Source organism: Crinia signifera, chromosome 1, assembly GCF_055691185.1.
Source record: "Crinia signifera chromosome 1, ASM5569118v1, whole genome shotgun sequence".
Lineage (NCBI taxonomy): Eukaryota > Metazoa > Chordata > Amphibia > Anura > Myobatrachidae > Crinia > Crinia signifera.
Genome location: NC_139217.1, coordinates 10,284,555 through 10,308,073, shown reverse-complemented (window position 1 = coordinate 10,308,073; position 23,519 = coordinate 10,284,555). Strand labels below are relative to the sequence as shown.

At 47.2% G+C, this 23,519-nt stretch overlaps 1 protein-coding gene across 2 annotated transcripts; it reads right to left on the bottom strand.

Moving 5' to 3' along the window:
• Positions 1-18,134: 18,134 nt before the first annotated feature.
• On the bottom strand, positions 18,135-21,062 carry LOC146060457 (uncharacterized). Of its 2 annotated transcripts, XM_083173798.1 has the most exons (3): positions 19,919-21,062; positions 19,325-19,399; positions 18,135-19,147 (listed from the first exon to the last, which is right to left on the bottom strand). In XM_083173798.1, exon 1 carries the CDS (start codon positions 20,892-20,894, stop codon positions 19,992-19,994), a length of 903 nt encoding a protein of 300 aa, XP_083029924.1. In that variant the 5' UTR covers positions 20,895-21,062; the 3' UTR covers positions 18,135-19,147; positions 19,325-19,399; positions 19,919-19,991. The 2 variants fall into 2 exon arrangements, with proteins under 2 accessions (XP_083029924.1, XP_083029844.1); XM_083173718.1 differs by having other exon boundaries at positions 19,325-21,062.
• Between the last annotated feature and the right edge of the window lie 2,457 nt (positions 21,063-23,519).

The window sequence follows — 23,519 nt, the reverse complement described above, 5'->3', positions numbered from 1 at the left end:
AAGCAGGTACAAAAAATTTGCCGACAGGAAACGCAGAGCTGTGCCAGCCCTCCGTCCAGGAGATCGTGTCTGGTTGTCAACCAAGAATCTTCGATTGAGAGTGCCATCGATGAAGTTCGCTACACTACTGATCCTTCTATACCCACCACTACATTACTGATCCCTCTATACCCACCACTACATTACTGATCCCTCTATACCCACCACTACATTACTGATCCTTCTATACCCACCACTACATTACTGATCCTTCTATACCCACCACTACATTACTGACCCCTCTATACCCGCCACTACACTACTGATCCTTCTATACCCACCACTACATTACTGACTCCTCTATACCCACCACTACACTACTGACCCCTCTATACCCACCACGATATATTGGTCCTTTCCCAGTTGAGCGAGTCGTCAATCCAGTAGCTTACAAGCTCAAGTTGCCGCCCTATTTGAAAGTGCCAGCTACATTCCACATTTCGCTGCTCAAGCTGCTGGTTCTGAATCGCTTTCATTCCAAGCTCCCCAAGGCTCCTAAGGTTTGCACCCAGCGTGGAACTGAATATGAGGTCAGTAAGATCTTGGACTCTCGCATCCGATATGGTCGTCTGCAATATCTGATCGATTGGAAGGGCTACGGCCCCGAAGAGCGATCATGGACCAATGCCATCGATGTCCATGCTCCCAGACTCATCCGGGCGTTCCACTCCAAGTTTCCCCGCAAGCCTAAAAGGTGTCCTGGGGCCACCCTTAAAGGGGGGGGTGCTGTCACGATCCGAGCTGTCAGACAGACTTTCTTACCGGCTAAGTGCCTCCGCAGGTTCAGCTTGCGGTCCAGACGTCATCTCTGCCAGCGTCCTGTCTCCCAGTGACAGTCCCCAGTGCACGGCAATCCACCTGTCCGCCGCCATTGCTCCCAGTATCCAGCATGGTGTGCACAAACACACTTTCCCGCCATAGCAGACATGGGGGCTGCCATGTTCTTCCCAGTCACATGTCTGTGCTGTCCAATCCTGTTGGTTCTGATCTCCCTGTCATACTTCCTCGGCCAATCCTGGCCACCCAGTGGGGATAAGTATGCTGGGAGCTCTCAGAACCATTGCTAGTGCTTCAGTTGTCTCCAGTGTATGGTCAGCTGTCCTTGTCTCCGTGCAAGTGTATTTCTCTGCTGGTGTTGTTTTCCATGCTGCAGTGTGTTCCAGGTTGTTCCATCTCCTGTGAAGTCCAGGTTATTCCACCGCCTGTGATCCTGCCTCGTCAGCCCAGCGACCAAGCCTAGCTCCGGGACTCTGGTCCTTCTGATGCTCCAGCATCATCAACCATCGATGTTTCCACATCATCATCGATAGTCCGATACTCCGGATCTCCTGCTTCCGTCCGTCATTCCGGACCCGCAGTCTCATCTCCTGTCCGTCATTCCGGACCCACAGTCTTCCATATCCGATACCCGGATCCGATGTTCCCACATCACCATCGATAGTCCGATATTCCGGACCCACAGTCAAGCTTCCATCCGTCATTCCGGACCCACAGTCAAGCTCCAACCTTCCGTCCGTCATTCCGGACCCACAGCTTCCACATCCGATATCCATTCGATGTTCCACCATCGATACCATCCATCTCTGTAAAGTATTGCAATCTGCATGAACTGTGTCATTTATCCTGCATACTTTACTGTCTTTTATAATATAACCATCTGCAAATAAACTCCGGTTGTATTTTATCTCTGACTGCTTATTGGCTCTGGGTGCACTGTCGCGCACTCCATGCGCAAGGGTCCTCTCCAATCTCCCCGGTTCAGGTACCGGTCCAGGTCCCCACCAGAGGTCTCAGTCTCGTCGGCTGAGCCCCCTGGTGTGACAACCCCTCTATACCCGCCACTACACTACTGATCCTTCTATACCCACCACTACATTACTGATCCCTCTATACCCACCACTACACTACTGACTCCTCTATACCCACCACTACACTACTGATCCTTCTATACCCGCCACTACATTACTGACCCTTCTATACCCGCCACTACACTACTGACCCCTCTATACCCACCACTACACTACTGATCCTTCTATACCCGCCACTACACTACTGACCCCTCTATACCCACCACTACATTACTGATCCCTCTATACCCACCACCACACTACTGATCCTTCTATACCCACCACTACATTACTGACCCTTCTATACCCACCACTACATTACTGATCCCTCTATACCCACCACTACATTACTGATCCCTCTATACCCGCCACTACACTACTGATCCTTCTATACCCACCACTACATTACTGACCCTTCTATACCCACTACTACATTACTGACCCCTCTATACGCACCACTACATTACTGACCCCTCTATACCCACCACTACATTACTGACCCCTCTATACCCACCACTACATTACTGACCCCTCTATACCCACCACTACATTACTGACCCCTCTATACCCACCACTACATTACTGACCCCTCTATACCCTACACTATACTACTGACCCCTCTATACCACCACTACACTACTGATCCTTCTATACCCACCACTACATTACTGACCCCTCTATACCACCACTAAACTACTGATCCTTCTATACCCACCACTACATTACTGATCCCTCTATACCCACCACTACATTACTGACCCCTCTATACCACCACTATATTACTGACCCGTCTATATCCACCACTACATTACTGACCCCTCTATACCCGCCTCTACACTACTGACTCCTCTATACCCACCACTACATTACTGATCCCTCTATACCCACCACTACACTACTGATCCTTCTATACCCACCACTACATTACTGATCCCTCTATACCCACCACTACATTACTGACCCCTCTATACCACCACTATATTACTGACCCGTCTATATCCACCACTGCATTACTGACCCGTCTATGGCCCTTATTCTGATCGGTGCGGATATTCCCGCATTCTTACGGAGCGGTCCGCACGCCACGGTGTTCTGCCGCGTGCGGCCATCGTCCGTAGAAACGCCCACGTGTCCTCCGCATTCGGACGGACTCACTCTTTAAGAACAGGGCGTGTTTACGGACGACATACAAACCATGCGTGTGCGGGGGAAACACTCCGATTCTGCACGGTATTACAGAGTATTACAGAGTATGCTCGGGAATACCGCATCCGAACGGGAGCCAAGCGGTGCTACCGCCCGTAAGCGGAGTATTTACGCCAAACAACCCACTATTATGTATATTCTGCAATACATCACATGACCCACTTATTCAATTACCTATCCTCATAAAAAAATGCTTATTTGGAATTGAAATCAATTAGATGCCAATATATCCTTACAAGCATGCCTAACACATGCATTGCACACATTAACCCTTACAGCAATTGAAGTGCAATGGTTTGTATTTTTTGGTATCTTCATTTTTTTGTCATTGCATCACAGTGGCATTGACTGTGAAATGTATATAAATAAATTTCTTTACTTTACAACAATTGTGTGGTTTAATTAGTACATGTCGCATACACATGTGTATTGCTAGTATTAATATTCAGTCATGTCCATTGTTAGCAGGTTTAAAGTGTGTCCGAAGTACAGCATATGTGGGTGATTAGTAAGGTTTCCTTGAAGCAGCAATGGTTTCAATTAAAGCACTGACAAGCGTTCTATTAGTGAGTAATGAGTAAAGGAGTCGATTTTATTGGGTTCAGGTGTTAATGCTTGTAGTCATTAGGCGGTCCGTTCGCCTCCCGCAGGAACGAGTGGTGTCCGCAAAGCAATAGTGGCCTTTTGGACACCGCACATTTCTTCCCTTTTTGTTCGCGTGCATTCGGAGTGGTATCCGAATGCACGCCCCCCAACATCAGTGTACTCCCCCGTGTCCGCCCATGTTTCCGCCCCGTTTTGCCCACTTTGAAACTACGCCCATGTGTCATTCCGCATGACGCCCATAATACGCCCATATTTCCCGAATGATTGCGGTGACCAGTTTTGTACGGGATTTGCCCGAACAGGTACGGAGTCAAGGCGTGGCACATGCGCGTAGCGTTCTCCACGCATGCGCAGACGCCGTAAAGACGCGATCCGAAAGTATGCGGTAAAGTACGCGTCAATCAGAATAAGGGCCTATATCCGACCCTACATTACTGATCCCTCTATACCCACCACTACATTACTGACTCCTCTATACCCACCACTACATTACTGACCCTCTATACCCACCACTACATTACTGACCCTCTATACCCACCACTACATTACTGACCCCTCTATATCCACCACTACATTACTGACCCCTCTATACCCACCACTACATTACTGACCCCTCTATACCCACCACTACATTACTGACCCCTCTATACCCACCACTACATTACTGACCCCTCTATACCACCACTACACTACTGATCCTTCTATACCCACCACTACATTACTGACCCTACTATACCCACCACTACACTACTGACTCCTCTATACCCACCACTACACTACTGACCCCTCTATACCCACCACTACATTACTGACCCCTCTATACCACCACTACACTACTGATCATTCTATACCCACCACTACATTACTGACCCCTCTATACCCACCACTACATTACTGATCCTTCTATACCCACCACTACATTACTGACCCCTCTATACCCACCACTACACTACTGATCCTTCTATACCCACCACTACATTACTGATCCCTCTATACCCACCACTACATTACTGATCCCTCTATACCCACCACTACATTACTGATCCTTCTATACCCACCACTACATTACTGATCCTTCTATACCCACCACTACATTACTGACCCCTCTATACCCGCCACTACACTACTGATCCTTCTATACCCACCACTACATTACTGACTCCTCTATACCCACCACTACACTACTGACCCCTCTATACCCACCACTACATTACTGATCCTTCTATACCCACCACTACATTACTGACCCCTCTATACCCACCACTACATTACTGATCCTTCTATACCCACCACTACATTACTGACCCCTCTATACCCACCACTACACTACTGATCCTTCTATACCCACCACTACATTACTGACCCCTCTATACCCACCCTTACATTACTGACCCCTCTATACCCACCACTACATTACTGACCCTTCTATACCCACCACTACATTACTGACCAATCTATACCCACCACTACAATACTGACCCCTCTATACCCACCACTACATTACTGACCCCACTATACCCGCCACTACATTACTGACCCCTCTATACCCGCCACTACATTACTGACCCTTCTATACCCGCCTCTACATTACTGACCCCTCTATACCCACCACTACACTACTGACCCCTCTATACCCGCCACTACATTACTGACCCTTCTATACCCGCCTCTACATTACTGACCCCTCTATACCCACCACTACATTACTGACCCCTCTATACCCACCCTTACATTACTGACCCCTCTATACCCACCACTACATTACTGACCCCTCTATACCCACCACTACAATACTGACCCCTCTATACCCACCCTTACATTACTGACCCCTCTACATACACCAATACATTACTGACCCCTCTATACCCGCCCCTACATTACTGACCCCTCTATATCCACCACTACAATACTGACCCCTCTATACCACCACTACACTACTGATCCCTCTATATCCACCACTACATTACTGACCCCTCTATACCCACCACTACATTACTGAGCCTCTATACCCACCACTACATTACTGACCCTCTATATCCACCACTACATTACTGACCCTCTATACCCACCACTACAATACTGACCCCTCTATACCCACCACTACACTACTGACCCCTCTATACCCACCACTACACCACTGACCCTTCTATACCCACCACTACACCACTGACCCTACTATACCCACCACTACATTACTGATCCCTCTATACCCACCACTACATTACTGATCCCTCTATACCCACCACTACATTACTGAGCCCTCTATATCCACCACTACATTACTGACCCCTCTATACCCACCACTACATTACTGACCCCTCTATACCCACCCTTACATTACTGACCCCTCTATACCCACCACTACATTACTGACCCCTCTATACCCACCACTACAATACTGACCCCTCTATACCCACCCTTACATTACTGACCCCTCTACATACACCAATACATTACTGACCCCTCTATACCCGCCCCTACATTACTGACCCCTCTATATCCACCACTACAATACTGACCCCTCTATACCACCACTACACTACTGATCCCTCTATATCCACCACTACATTACTGACCCCTCTATACCCACCACTACATTACTGAGCCTCTATACCCACCACTACATTACTGACCCTCTATATCCACCACTACATTACTGACCCTCTATACCCACCACTACAATACTGACCCCTCTATACCCACCACTACACTACTGACCCCTCTATACCCACCACTACACCACTGACCCTTCTATACCCACCACTACACCACTGACCCTACTATACCCACCACTACATTACTGATCCCTCTATACCCACCACTACATTACTGATCCCTCTATACCCACCACTACATTACTGACCCCTCTATATCCACCACTACATTACTGACCCCTCTATACCCACCACTACATTACTGACCCCTCTATACCCACCACTACATTACTGACCCCTCTATACCCACCACTACATTACTGACCCCTCTATACCACCACTACACTACTGATCCTTCTATACCCACCACTACATTACTGACCCTACTATACCCACCACTACACTACTGACTCCTCTATACCCACCACTACACTACTGACCCCTCTATACCCACCACTACATTACTGACCCCTCTATACCACCACTACACTACTGATCATTCTATACCCACCACTACATTACTGACCCCTCTATACCCACCACTACATTACTGATCCTTCTATACCCACCACTACATTACTGACCCCTCTATACCCACCACTACACTACTGATCCTTCTATACCCACCACTACATTACTGATCCCTCTATACCCACCACTACATTACTGATCCCTCTATACCCACCACTACATTACTGATCCTTCTATACCCACCACTACATTACTGATCCTTCTATACCCACCACTACATTACTGACCCCTCTATACCCGCCACTACACTACTGATCCTTCTATACCCACCACTACATTACTGACTCCTCTATACCCACCACTACACTACTGACCCCTCTATACCCACCACTACATTACTGATCCTTCTATACCCACCACTACATTACTGACCCCTCTATACCCACCACTACATTACTGATCCTTCTATACCCACCACTACATTACTGACCCCTCTATACCCACCACTACACTACTGATCCTTCTATACCCACCACTACATTACTGACCCCTCTATACCCACCCTTACATTACTGACCCCTCTATACCCACCACTACATTACTGACCCTTCTATACCCACCACTACATTACTGACCAATCTATACCCACCACTACAATACTGACCCCTCTATACCCACCACTACATTACTGACCCCACTATACCCGCCACTACATTACTGACCCCTCTATACCCGCCACTACATTACTGACCCTTCTATACCCGCCTCTACATTACTGACCCCTCTATACCCACCACTACACTACTGACCCCTCTATACCCGCCACTACATTACTGACCCTTCTATACCCGCCTCTACATTACTGACCCCTCTATACCCACCACTACATTACTGACCCCTCTATACCCACCCTTACATTACTGACCCCTCTATACCCACCACTACATTACTGACCCCTCTATACCCACCACTACAATACTGACCCCTCTATACCCACCCTTACATTACTGACCCCTCTACATACACCAATACATTACTGACCCCTCTATACCCGCCCCTACATTACTGACCCCTCTATATCCACCACTACAATACTGACCCCTCTATACCCACCACTACATTACTGATCCCTCTATATCCACCACTACATTACTGACCCCTCTATACCCACCACTACATTACTGAGCCTCTATACCCACCACTACATTACTGACCCTCTATATCCACCACTACATTACTGACCCTCTATACCCACCACTACAATACTGACCCCTCTATACCCACCACTACACTACTGACCCCTCTATACCCACCACTACACCACTGACCCTTCTATACCCACCACTACACCACTGACCCTACTATACCCACCACTACATTACTGATCCCTCTATACCCACCACTACATTACTGATCCCTCTATACCCACCACTACATTACTGAGCCCTCTATACCCACCACTACACTACTGACCCCTCTATACCCACCACTACATTACTGACCCCTCTATACCCACCACTACATTACTGTTCCCTCTATACCCACCACTACATTACTGACCCTTCTATACCCGCCAATACACAAATGACCCTTCTATACCCACTGCTACACTACTGACCCCCTGTAATAAATCTCCCTATATATAATTTTCACTATCCTCCCAGTTCCCTACAGACAATCCCCTCCCCCTCTTCACCATTCCTGTATGAGACACCTGCAGGCCTGTAACTCACCTTAAGCAGCGGTGCCCTCATCGGCTCCTCAGTATTCTGGTCTTCTCTGCTCCCTGCATGTCCTCCCAGTGTCCTAATTCTGTTATCCGGACAGCGCTGCAGCATCGCCGACATTTAGAGGTGCGGGATGCCAGGCAGCAAGCAGCAACTGCAGGGCTCACCCAGGGGATCACTAAGATCCTTATGGTTCTGATGAAACAAAGAGCTGACATACTGACCCCTGAAATAGCAGGGGGGGGTGATGATGGAGTAGAAAGTCAGCAGCTGCACAGTTGTATCGACCAAGGGAGGGGGGTGCGCTAGGGCACCAGGATGAAGAACCAGGGGCTGCCACTGCTAGAGTCAGATGGGGCAGCGCAGAGGCAGCTGCTGAATGAAAAAGTTAAGAAGGGGAGGTGGAGCTGGGACAGACCTGTGGGAGATTAGGAGAGTGGAAAAGTGCACCGCTACGGGAGGAGGCCAAGATGACTGCTGCTGCTGCAGTGCTGCTTACCGTTGAACTATATGGTCCCTTTCTGCACCCGCTCTAGTGCCAGCTCCTGCTGCGGGCCAAGGCCAGCTTCCCGAGCTGCCCTGCGGAAGGCCACCCGCACAGAGCGGCATACTAATAAACTGCAGCCTGGCAAGAATTGCCTTTCATATGAGCCGGGCTGGGGGCATGTGCAATGCCACAGCAGCACTCTCTGCCTGATCTCAGCTACCTGTTGCTTCTGTCCGGCAAAGCAAGCAGCAGTGTGAGCCGGCCAGGTGTTCCCAGTAACTTTCTGACATAAATGAGCCGGCCCTAGGCTTGGGGTGGATGCCCCTAGGCATCTGCTTAGTCTGCCTATGCCTAGGGCCGGCTCTGCAGCCGCTAAGCGTATAGCGCCGGAACTGCTGCTGCCTGAAATCGGAAGGAGGAGGACAGGCCGATGGAGCGGTGAGTTGTCACTCCCAATCTCCGCAAAGGGTCTTGGAAGGCGCTGCGCACGGCCGCGCATGTGCAGCAGCCCTCCCGCGGCCATATTGGATTAGGGCAAAAACAATGTGGTCGCGGCCGCGAACAGCTTGAGATTGCGTTCGTGCAGTCCGCGGCCCTCACAGGGGGGAGAGCAGCCAAATCCAATATGTTAGGGTCCGGCCCACAGGGAAATGGCCCGGTTTCCCGGTGGGCCAATCCGCCCCTGCACTCTGATGTGAGTCTTGCCTCCCATATCTTTGCTTCCGCAGGTAAATCACAAACTGAAGGCAGAGTCATACCGAATACAACAAAAAAGGGTGAGTGTCGGTCGCACTGGAAGTGTAGAGTTAAGGCCCATACACACGTAAAGATTTTCATTTCAAAAGACTTTGCCAAAATCTTTGATAGATATATCTTTCCCCAAAGTAGTGCGTACACACTGAGCTATTTTCCCCAAAGAGCAAGAGATTTTCCTGGTGGCAAAAGACTTTGCTGAAAATCTTTCATTATAAATGGGCTGGGTTTGAATTCCAAGGGTTCCATATATACAGGGCATTGGTGGCAGTGGGCATATAAATATATAAACATTGGTGGGCAGTGTTGGCACTAATTTATGCATTGCTGGCACAGACCAGCAATGTATACGTTACCGCCAACACTGCCCACCAATGTTTATATATTTATATGCCCACTGCCACAAATGTATATTTACTTAAATGAAAACTGCCCATGTATGTATTTATTTAAATGGCATGCATGTACTAGACGGGGTGCGCATCCCCCCCCCCCCCGTGTGCCCCTGGAGCGACTCGGCCGCATAATTCCCCTGTGGAGCACCGCGCCGGCCGCATACCCCCCCCCCCTCAGTGGAGCGGGTAACCGCCAACCAAACGCCCCCCCGTGCCTGGGGCGCCCCGTGCCCTACACCGTCCCCAGCAGATAATTACGCACACAGCTGGCCACCAATGTTTATATTTTTATATGCCCACTGCCACCAATGTATTCATTTAAATGCACCAACAATATATTATACTATATTATATAATATATATATATTTATATTATATATATATATATATATATATGTATATTATATTTATATACATATATATATAATATATTATATATATATATACATAATATATATATATATATATATATATATATATATATATATTATATTGGTGCATTTAATGAATTCATTGGTGGCAGTGGACAGAATAATATAAACATTGGTGCCCAGCAGGGTGTTTGCAGGGAGCAGTGCTGTCTGCTCCGTATTTAGCAAGGCTGGGGGCGGGGCTAGCCTGGCTGGGGGCGGGGCTCTGCAGCAGCATCCAGCCGGCCGACCAGAAGGAGCACAGGGTGAGTACAGACAGGCGAGGGGGCGGTCCGCCGGGCTGAAAGTGGTTAATATTTCAGCCCGGCAGGCGTACACACATGGCGATGATGGATGAAAAACCATCCATCATCGCCACATCTGCTGGTAAAACCAGCAGATGAACCACTTTCCTAGCAATGATGCGGGAGCGCGCATCATAGCTAGTCGGCAATCTCCGGGGCATACACACTGGGCGATTTTCGGCCGAAAATCGCTCAAAACGGCTGTTTTGACCGATTTTCAGCTGAAAATCGTCAAGTGTGTATGGGCCTTTAATCAAGTTATTCAGTTTACCTCTTTATAATGATGCGGACTCAGGTCAAAATCCTTATGAGGTGTGCTACCGCTAGACAATAGGTGAATTAGTTTATTAGAGAATACGGGGGACCCCTACGCTTTTTGTCCCCCGTATCTTGGGAACCAGGTCCGGCTCAATGAGCCCAAGGCTGGATATTCTCAGGAGGTGGGACCTGCCTTTTTTTTTTTTTAACACTTTGACACATTTTTTTTTACACAGGACAGTGCACTGATCGCAATGACCTGTGCAGGGTTCTGGCCAATTTGCCTGTCAGAACCTAGTCTACATATGTGGTGAATTTTAGATACATTTTCCAGATTTCGCATCTCATTAAATATGTGAATTGTATACTTTTCAATGGGAAAACATCTGGATGCAAGTTCCAGAGCGACTAAAAATCACACTTTCGGAATGTGCAATTTCGCGGCAAAATCTGTGGTTTTTGCAGTTTTTCGTATCTCATTAAATATGCGAAATCGGGAAAAGGGCGATTTCGGCCGTATTTGGCGAAAAAAAACGCAAAAATTCACAAAACGTCAGTTTTCGCACTTTTTTCTGAATTCGCATAATTAATGAGATGCGAAAATCTGAAAAAATGCGGTATTTGCCGCGAAATCGCACTTTTTTTTTTATCTCCGGAACTCACATCCAGATGTTTTCCCATTGAAAAATATACAATTTGCATATTTAATGAGATGCGAATTTGTAAATCGCCCCAAAAAAATGTCTAAACATCACAAAAAAAATAGACCTGATCCTAATTTTGTCAGAACCATGGCGATTTTGTCAGAACCAGGCACAGATCATTGCAATCTGTGTATGGTTCTTTGGTAAAATATGTGTAAAAGTAAAAAAAAAAACGGCGTGGGGTCCCCCCTCCTGTACTCATTGAGCCGGACCTGGTTCCAAAAATACGGGGGACAAAAAATCTGGGAGTTTGAAACCGTAGTTTGAAACCAGCACCAGGCTCCAACAGCCCGCAGTGTCGTGCCACAGCCGGGGGACACTTTTTACATAAGGTCCCCCGGCCGTACCATGAGCACCGTGGCTGGTCAGCCTTGGACAGGGTACCTGGAGGAGTGGGTACCCCCCCAATAAAGGGGTCCCCCACCCAGGGTTCACCCCTCCAGGGCTGAAGCCTGGGGCTGTCACCGGCGTCCCTGGCCATTGGACGCCGGCCTGATAGGGTTAAAGTGACATTCCTAACATTGCTTAATACAGGAGAACTACAAATGCCAGCAGACCTCCCCCCGCATGCTGGGACTAGGAGAACCACAAGTCCCAGTACGGGGCGTCCTGTCCGCTCATGCCACTCTGTCAGCATCAGTGGAATAATAATCTTTGGAAATTGTCAGGCTGGGACACATTTGAGTCCCTATGAGGGACATAGGTACCGGGGGTAGGCGGTAGCAAATTCGCTGCTATGCAGCTGCAGCCTAAGTTAGTATAGTGAGCATCCAGATATGTCCGTGTCCCCATCTCTATGTAAGCCCAGTGTAAGCGGAAGCTGTCCCAGTGAATGAGACTGGGAAGACCACCGTGTCTGGGAGCAGAATCGTGGTGCACCAATTTAAGCTAAACATTCAAAATACATTTCATCATTGTGTTAGGATGTGACTCTAGATACCTCCGCACATGTGAAACAACGATGTGCGTTTTGCCGTTAGCTTTCTCAGGGTCGGGCCAGCGCCCAGAAGCTGTTAATGTACCGTCACCTCATTAATATTCATGAGGGCGGAGGTGTGTTTCCTATTCCCCTCAGTTTCCTTAAAGAATTTGTCTGCCCTCTCCTGCCGATCCATTATTTTTGATCTTTCACCTGGATAGGGCGGTTCTTAGGACAAGGCCGGATCACCTTCCTAAGGTGGTGTCCAAGTTCCAGGTGAACCAAGAATTTGTGGTCCCAGCCTTTCATGGATCCTTGATGTGATCAGGGCTCTTAGAAGCTATGTGAAATGTACTAAGGATATTATAAAGACAGACGCTCTCTTTGTCCTGTACAGTTTTCGAAAATGGGGTTGGCCTCTGATGAAGCAGACCATTGCTCATTGGCTTTGCTCTGTCATTCAGCATGCACATCTTGACTCCTCTCTCCCATCTCCTGCTGGGGTCCGAGCTTACTCCACTTGGTCAGTGGGTGCTTTTGGGCTGTTAGGGGTGGTGCAACAGCAGAATGCTGACGCGCGTTTCGCAGTGAGCTTTCTCAGGGCCAACTGGGCCGGCACCCGGAAGCTGTTAATGTACCATCACCTCATTAATATTCACGAGGGTGGAGGTGTGTCCCCAGTGATTCCTATTCTCCTCAGTCTCTTTAGAGAATCTCTGTATTGTTACACTTTAATGTATGGAGACTTATTGGGATTCATAATGTAAATATATAAAGATACATATTCTCATTCTGCTTATTGTAACAGTGTATATGCATGTGTGGACGCATGGACAAGGCTCTGGTAATCAAGATAAAGAATATTAAATATAATAAATAAAATATATGTTGAAAACTGATAACGTGATATAATTATTTGTATATCATGTGTTAATGAAAAGTGCCTGTATGGGTGGCCTTATCCGAGCTTATTGTTCTCATATCATATGGCAGGGGAATTTCTGCATTGTGATTGGGGCAGTGATCATTATATATAAGAAAAATCCTTCTTTATCAATGTTAATACAAAAATTCTTATACTATGTGTATAATTGGGTGATAGTGTGTATAAAGATGTAACTGTAAAAACAATCACATATTTATGTGTGGTGACAAAAACCACCAACAGTGTGCACAGTGAAAACAAAAAAATGTGATCATTAGATAAAATAAAGGTGTATGGGTGGAAACGTGATAAAATAAAAGCAGATCATAGAATTGTTGGTGTGGATTACTGGTAATTGTAGTTCTCCTTAGGAAGGTGAAGTTTTTCCTGTATAGTTTATTAGTAGTTTTAGTGGCAAAGTAACATGGGGAAGGAGAAAGAAAGTGTGATGTGAATTGGTGAGAGGATACTTGTTCATATGTGTTTAGGAACACGCGGCCTGTATCATCCCGGGCGGTGCTGTTGTCACTGTTTTGGGTCAAAGTGATATGTGGCTAAAACATGGGTGTAGGTATAAGGCGGTATTCAATGAGCCTGATTCGCCATGTTTTTATGGCGAATTTGTGCTGTTGAATCACCCTATTCAATGAGCAGATGGCGAATACATTTCAAGGTTTTTTTCGCCATGATTCACCGAGTAGCAATCGCTATCTTTTTATGGTGAAGTGGAATGTGAACTTTTAAAATAAAGTGTTTTGTTTTTTACATTTGGTGTAAAAAAATCAGGAATTTTATTCTGAGGAGGGCATGCTATTTTTTTTTTTACACTGACCAGCCAGCAGGGGGCGCCGGAGCCAAGCCGTTTATTAGATATTCATATATTGACTGCACCCGATCGTTACATATGCATGATCAGGTGTAGTGAATATACCTGGTCCCCTGCTGGCACCCCCGGGGGGCAGCCTGTGCTGCCTCGCACCCGGGGAGCCCACCTCCCCCCCACATACGCTCTGGGGCAGGCAGAGAGACTTCCATCTCCCTGCCTGCCACCGTCCTCAGGCTCAGTGCGGCGTTCGCCGCAGGAGCTCATATTCACCGGTCAGGGGCAGCAAGCCCCTGACTCGTTGAATACTGAAGCCGGCGAGGCTCCGGAACGTGGCGAATGTGCAGCGAATTCTAAACAGGATTTGCTGCACCTCGCCGGTATTCACATTGAATACCGCCCAAGGGGTGACATTTATTAGAGATCGTTGTTGGGTTTTGGCGATTTATATTGCAAAAACGTCCGTCTTTTGTTTTTTTCCCAAATCAACTACTTAATGGGTGGCGATTCGCGGCATAAATCGCACTTTTTGCCGCTAATTCGCACTTTCTGAAGTGGCGATTTACAACATCGCATCCAGATGTTTTCCCATTGAAAAAGATACAAATCGCTAATTTAATGTCTGCCGCATTTGGAAATCGCCAGCAAAATGCGATTTTTGCCCCCCAAAAAAACAGACCAAGTACAAGGTGGCGATTTGCTTAAAATCGCCAGCGTTTGAGCGTAGAAACGGTTAAATATCTCACAGGTGACCCACATACCACTTACTAACTCCCCTACATATACTCCCACATGATTATAGACACCTGTGAGGCTGTTTGAGATGGACATTTTGCACAGTGGACTGGAGGTGCTAGTGTGTGAGCTGGGGCGTTTGGAGGAGCTAAGCAGGAGGGATGCTGCTGCCCACCACATCCAGGTACCCGACCACTCCGTGCTTCTCGTCGGTACCGTGCTAGGGTGTACCTGGACTCCCTCTCTGATCAACAGGTGGTGGACATGTTTAGGTTGAACCGACAGAACCTGTTGAAGTTATATGAGCAGGTGAGAGATGATTTGGACCCTTGTGGGGGGGCCAACTATGCAGTGTCTGGGCTGCAGAAATTAATGTGCGCCCTCCACTTGTTTGCCACAGGCTCCACTCAGTCTGTGAGCTCATGGGCCTTGGGTATGTCACAAGCCACTTTCTCTAAACATTTTTCTCAAGTGTTAAATGCATTAAAGAAGCTGTGGCGCACATATATCACATTGCCACGTTGTGAGTCCGAGTGGCAGGACCTGAAGGTGGCATTCTATCGGCTCTCAGCATTTCCAAATGTGCTGGGAGCCATAGACTGCACCCACATTGGGATTCGGGCCCCGCACGTGAGGGAGCATGTCTATGTGAATCGAAGGGGCAGACATTCCCTCAATGTGCAGGTGGTCTGCGATGCCAACCTCAGAATTCTCAGTATGGTTGCAGGCTACCCCGGGAACTGCCTTGATGCCTATATCCTGCGGCACTCAGCTCTCTGGGACCGTTTCCACAACAACACCATGCCAGAGGGCTGGCTACTTGGTAAGTCACTTACCACTGTTTATATGCTGTTTGCTTACCTATGTCTTTACCTTTAACATCCATGTGTGTAACCTTCTATTCAAGAGTCATTTCTGTTGTAATTGTTTATACCAGCCCAAACAATATAGTATAGGCTGCTACTATTATGTGCAAATTACCCACATGATATGTGACCACACAAATCCCTTTACATGTTAGGTGACTCAGGATATGGGTGTCATTCGTGGCTCATGACACCTCTGCGGAACCCACAAAGCCCTGAACAGCACCGCTACAATGCTGCACATATTGCTACCCGCAATGTAGTGGAACGCACCTTTGGGGTGCTGAAAAGCCGATTTAGGTGTTTGGACAGGTCAGCAGGTACACTGCTATACCACCCTGCCAAAGTGGTTTTGGTTGTCCAGGCTTGCTGCATGCTGCATAACATAGCTTTGGGTCAACCAAATTATGTAGATGTGGCCCCTGCAGCAGTCGTGCAGGAAGCTCAAACTACTGATTGTCACGGATCTGCTTATTCAAGCTTACATGACTTGTGATTCTGCTGTTTCTCAGTCTCAGTCTGAATCAGTTCTGTCTGCATTCATGTTGCCAGTCAGTCTATGCATTGCTGGCTCCTTGATTGTGCAGCTGCGTAGAATCCAGTCTAAAACTGAAATCACCTGTAACCCTTTGCTGTCCTGTTCCCTGTTGCTCACCTGTTAAATTTACACTGAAGTCTCCTGGATTCCTGCCTCAGTTTGCAGAATGCCCTCTGTCCTTTCCTCCAATCAATGCAAGGCAGGGGGTTAAATATCCTGCTCACAGACTCAGAAACTGCCTTCAGCAACTTGTCTTCCTGCTGCATGTGCTGGATCTGTGCAGTTCAAGCCTGCTTCCTGGAATCCCTGCGTGAGTCTTCAGCGTTCAGCTCCCAGAGGCTCTGCTTGTCCGGCTGGTCCAGCGCTCCCGGTCTGGTCCAAAAATTGTCCAATTCCTGCTCATCTAGTTCCTGTGTTTATACTCGGTTTTCTTCAGTTATTTGTTATATGCCAAGTCAGCCATTTCAGTTCTGTTATCTCCGTCACCTGTTCCTGTGTCAACGCCAAGTCGCTACCCTGTCCTGATACCAGTTTCCTGACCTGCCTGCTACAAGCTGCATCCAGCTATTGTGTGCTACGTCTCTGCTGTGAGCTTCCAGTAATCCTGTCATTCAGCTGTATCCTGATCCCAGCCATCCAATCTTCAGTCATCCAGCCGTCCAATCTTCAGTCATCCAGCCGTCCAATCTTCAGTCATCCAGCCGTCCAATCTTCAGTCAGCCAATTGTCCAATCTTCAGTCAGCCAATTGTCCAATCTTCAGGTATCCTTTTCTCTAAACTCAAATCCTGAACATTGCCTTATCCTCCCAGAACTACCGGCACGTATCTTGTTTATTTTGAATGGACTGCCATCTTATTTATTTTTGCAAAGGTCTGCTATCTTTTGTTACTTGTTATTTATCAGAGACTTGCATCTGTTTATTATTTGTCCAATCAAGAAGTATTGATCCTGGTTACATTATCTGTTATATGAGTTCCTTCAATAAACCTGTTTGTGTTAACCCATCTCCGGCTGGTCACGCCTCTCTTCCTGAGATCCGCACCACTCCATCAATCCACCATCTGACCACTCCAGTCACGACTGATTCCACACACCCATTTCGTGACACTGATGTTGTAGTGCGAAGTACACGGATGATCCTGCAGCATTTCACAGGTAATTTGTGTGTGTACAATGAATAGTAATGGGGAACCTGTAACACACATACATTGGTAACATTACATTTTTCCCTGTCCATGTTAATTGCCCAGAAGCAGACCAACAATAATAGCCAACACCTGCAAGCTACCCCACCACATCATACTTTATGCCTGGCAACATGATAACACATATAACAATGTCAAGTAAGTACTGTAGTTTTCTGTGTGTACAAATGTTGGCAAATACAAATTAACATAGGCTTAATGGATGGAGGTGACATCGATCATTGATCTGCGGTGGTTGAAATGTTGCAAAACAAGTGGCGCCTACATACAGTATGAAATTCCCAATGCTTATCCCCTTCAAATGTGACTATTTCCTTAAAATCCCATTACAAATAAGCACACACAACCCAAAGTCCCGTGGCTGCTAAAATATGACTAGTTGACAATACATAATAGAACAGTGTGGGTAATCATTTGTAAAAAATGACAACCAGTTTGCTGGATGCAAATAATTTTTACTTGCAGAAAAATTTAGCCATAGGCCATAGCATATGACACATTTGCAGGAACAATCACTGCAAGAGTGAATGAAAAAAAGAATAAACATGATACACATGTAAATGCAAAGAAGATTATTCATGTTTAAATACAGCCCGGGTATTAGCACCCTTACCACTAGTGGCACCACCACCCCTAGTACGGACACTACGCCGTGGGGGAGTAGTGGGGGACCCACTCATGGGTGTGGAGGACACACTACTACTTTGGGTAGATGTGGTTTGGTGCTGACCTAACAAAGTAGTTGCACTGAGGCTGATTTGCGTTTGTAGGGACATCAACGCAGTTGTTTGCCCATTAATTGCTTGGGTCTGTTCAACCATATTGGCATTTAGACCTCTAAAATTAGTAGTTTGACCCTGAATGGCTTGGCCAATTTCTGCTAAGCGTGTGTCTAATGTAGAGACAAGACGAATTTGTGTCCCTACATTAGCCCGCACACTTTGAGAAATTCGTCTCATTTGCAGAGCTATGTTACGCACATACTGTACCCCTTCACCGTTTCTAGTTGGGTGGTCTGCACCTCCATAAAAGCGAGTTGTTTCCCCTTAAAAATATGGATGGATTGCGCCAACTCCTCCGCACTAGTGGGGGTGTTGGTGGCTGCAATGATTGGGGGCTGCTGCCTATGTGACTGCGTATAGGGGGCCTCATTGACTGGGTGTGCTTGGTTTTGTGCAGGCTCCAACGATGGCACCGTCTCCAAGAGGATTTCACTCATGTCGTCCATATTTTGCATGGGATCCGTAGGTTCAGGCATCGGTTGTGAAGGACCTACACATGAGAAAAGAGTGGTAAGTATGCTATGCAGATTGGTGTATGGTGGGTCATGTTACCTTAGTTGGAATGGTTAGGTGTTGCTCATGCATTATGCATTGGCACAGGCTACTGTGGTGGGGACAGCCATGTGTGAATTGTGCAATGTGTGTGTGTAACACTATGATATCTCACCTGCAGGCTGGACAGTGTGACGAATCGGATGTGGCTGATGTTGGTCAACAGCAGGCTGGGACTCCAGAGCTGGAGCTGTTTGAAAGAAGAAGACATTTTCCATTATTATCATTTGCACCTAACTGGCACTTTTCGAAATATGCAGATAAAAACTTTACCTCAATCAAACTTTTTGACCCTAATATGATTACATAATGAATTTGAAGACTTTGAACTGAAGTGGTTATTTGAGTATTATGACTGTGAACGATATTTTGAATCCACTTGCAAATAACAGGAAAGACCAGCAGATTAGACATGTAAAAGTGACTGTAAAGTGCTTTTCCAACTACCCAGAGGATTGATATGGATTAACAATCAAGTACACTGCAGGCCTACAGTGTTTAGGACAGCACACATTAATTGGATCTGTGGAACTACATAACCCAGCAAAATGCAGAGTCCATTATTTAGCAATGCAAGGAAGCAAAATGTGATTTTGCTGGGATATGTAGTTCCACACACAGCAATCTTTTGGACACATAAAGCATAGCACCATAATAGCATGCGCACATGACATAGCAAAATGTTACATTGACATGTGTGGACACTTACCAGTTGGCGGTGGAGTGGGGGGCCTGTCTGTGTCGGCAATGTGGATGCTGGGAAGCACCTCCGGTGGGATGATTCAGCGTAGCAGCCTCTCATAGGCCTTAAAGCGGACCTCCTGCCTAGGGCCACCTCCTGTGCGACAGGCCTCTTTCTTCTCCAGGGCAAGCTTGGCTTTGAGGAGGCGCTTGATGTAATTGTATCGCTTTTTGACGTTGCGCACACTCCTCTTGTGTGTGCTAACTGCATTTACCGCGGAGGTGATACTGTCCCACATCCCTTTCTTCCTTGCCACACTTGTGCGATGATGGTGAGGACCAAGTAGGCGGTCATACAGGGGCAGGAGTGCACGCACCAGGGCCATATTCTCCTCATATGAGAACCTGACTTTCCTCCCACTAGCTGTACGAGCTGCATCATCCTCCTCCACATTTCTAGCCTCACCCTCTTCTTCCTCCTCCTCCTCCTCCTGTCCTGGTTCTTCCCCCAGCACCTCCAAGTCAGCTTCCTCTGCCTCCTGCACAGGCCAGTCCACCTCTGAGAAATCCCCCTCTTGCAGCTCCTCCTCTGTGTGCCTGGCACTCTGTTCCTCCTGTGAGGACACCTGGAGGGTGCCTGATTCCTCCTCATCCTCCATAGCCGCCTGCTCAGCTTCCACCATGTGGCCTCTCCCTGGCGCAGCTCTTGCTGGGAGCATGCTGGCTCTCCCTGTCCTGCCTCTGGCAGTGCTGCCTCTCACTCCCCTACCTCTCCCAGTGGTTGGGGTGGTTGGGCCCAAGCTGGCTGTCCCTCTGCCTCCTCTGCACCTAACAAAACCTCCTCCTCTCCTCTCCATCTCAAACGCCTTACTCCCTTTCAAAGGGTAAAATGGCGTCTGCGCCCCTTTATATAGGGGGTGTGATGCGTATTTGCAAGGGACTAAGGTGGGCATGTTGGTTAGCATGTTGTATGGGCTGTTCAGGTGTATTGGTGTAAATCGCATTCCGGTTGGCCGCAAATACGCACATGACCTAACCCGGAAATCACACTTTTATGGCGTATTACATCGACTCAATTCGCACCTTATCGCCGTCTATCGCCATGTATCGCACTTTTCAGGCGGCTTTGTGCCAGCCATTCAATACGCGATTTCTGGGAAAAAATGCGATATAAAAATATCAGATTCTTACCTGATAATGTGTTTTCTTCTACTCCACCATGGCAGCCATTACAATATGGGTTCCGCCCCCGTGGGTAGTGACAGGAAAGGTAAAAAAGACACCATCCCCCTATATTAGGGCACCTCCTCCTTGGCTCAGTGTCTTTTGACTTTTCCAGCTTAAATAAAACACAGTTAGTACATACCAACACAATATAACACATCGGGTCGGGAATATATGCTGCCATGGTGCAGTAGAAGAAAACACATTATCAGGTAAGAATCTGATATTTCTTCTACCTCCCCATGGCAGCCATTACAACATGGGTACTATCCCAGCAGTTACATCACTTGGGAGGGAAAAAAACCGTAGGTTAACAACATAAACTTTTCATATATATACACACATATACTTTTTTTTTTTTTTTTTTATATTACCGCACTGAGGACCTTCCTACCGAACTTCGTGTCTGCCGAAGATAGGACATCAATCAAGTGCCTGGTAAACGTATGGATGGAAGACCACCCTGCTGCTTTACACATATCTACTGCCGAGGCTGATTCCTTCTCAGCCCACGATGCGGCTACTGCCCTAGTAGAATGTGCTTTGAGCCCCTTGGGCGGTTCTTTCCCTTTGATCTCATATGCTTTAATTATACATAGCCTGATCCATCTTGCAATTGTGGCCTTTGAGGCCATATGACCCTTGTTCTTTCCACTTGTAAGCACAAATAGATTCTTTGCCTTACGAAAACTCTTGACTCTTTCTGTATATACAGTCAATGCCCTTACTAAGTCTAGTTTATTCAACCGATCTTCTTTCTCATTCTCTGGATTCATACACAACGAAGGCAATACTATTTCTTGATTAAGATGGAATTCCGACACCACCTTTGGCAGATACTTGGGATTTGTGCGTAACACCACTTTATCACTAAAAAAATTCAAAAATGGCTCCTCAGCCCATAACGCCTGCAGCTCGGACACTCTGCTTGCTGAGGTAATAGCTACTAAAAAAATAACCTTCCAGGTAAGAAGACTTAAATTAATCTCTTCCAATGGTTCGAACGGCTCAGCTGCCAACACGCCCAGTACCAAATTCAAGTCCCATGGCGCCATTGTTGCCATGACTCTCGGCCTTATTTTGTTCGCCGCCTGAAAAAAAATCGACGTACATATTTATTGTCAGCAATCCTTCGATCCAACATTGCTCCAAGGGCCGCCACCTGTACTTTTAGTGTATTAACTGCCAGTTTCATTTGTAAACCCTTTTGCAAAAACTCCAAAATAGAGGAAATTTTCTTTGGAATCATTTGATTCTCACGACACCAATATATGTATTTCTTCCACACCTTATAGTAAGACTTTGAGGTTGAAGTTTTCCTTGCCTTCAGAAGTGTGTTTATGACATTTTTAGAAAAACCTTCACTCTTTAAACAGTTGACCTCAACCGCCAGGCCATCAGCCTCCAGGCCTGAGGCTGCGCCTGACGTACTCGGCCTTGTATCAATAGGTCCGGTGTTGACGGGAGTGTCCACGGTTCGTCCACCGCCATCTGGAGAACTTTGTTGAACCAAGCTCTCCTCGGCCAGAAAGGCAGTATTGCCAGAACCTCTGTCCTTTCCCTCTGGATCTTCCTGAGTAACTTTGCAATGATCGGAAAAGGTGGGAACACATATGCCCTTGCCATGTCCCAGGTGGCTGTCAATGCATCTATTTGCGATGCTTGAGGCTCCTGAAACCTTGAGAAGAAAAGTGGTACTTTCCTGTTGGCCACTGTCGCCATAAGGTCCACTTGTGGGACCCACCACCTGTTTGTCAATGCTGAAAACACTTCGTCGTTCAGTTCCCATTCGCCTGACTGACACCTTTTCCTGCTCAGCTCGTCCGCGACTTAGTTCTCTTTTCCTGCTAGAAAAACTGCTATGATTGCGGGAACTTTGACTTCTGCCCACTCGAACAGCTCTGTTACACCTTTCATGAGCTGGCGACTTCTTGTGCCACCTTGTCGATTGATATATGACACTACTGACTGATTGTCGGATCTCACAACCACTTCTCTTCCGACCAGCTCTTCCTGAAAGTACTGACAGGCTAGTACCACTGCCTTCATTTCTCTCAAGTTTGAATGCGCCTCTTGCCAAACTCGTGACCACTCGCCTTGAGCTACCTTTTGTCCGCAGATCGCCCCCCATCCTGACTGACTGGCGTCTGTGGTCACTATGACTTGCTCTATTGTCGCAAACGACTTGCCTTTTTTTAGGCGGTTCTCGTCCGCCCACCATTCTAGGTCTGACCTTGCGGCTCTTGTCAAGATGATCCTTTGCGACAGATCCTTGCTTTTTCCGTCCCACTGTGCTAGGAATGCATTTTGTAGTTTTCTTGTGTGCCACCTGGACCACTGTACTGTATCTAGTGCCGCTGCCATGAGGCCTAGCACTGTCATACAGTCCTTTGATGACACCACCA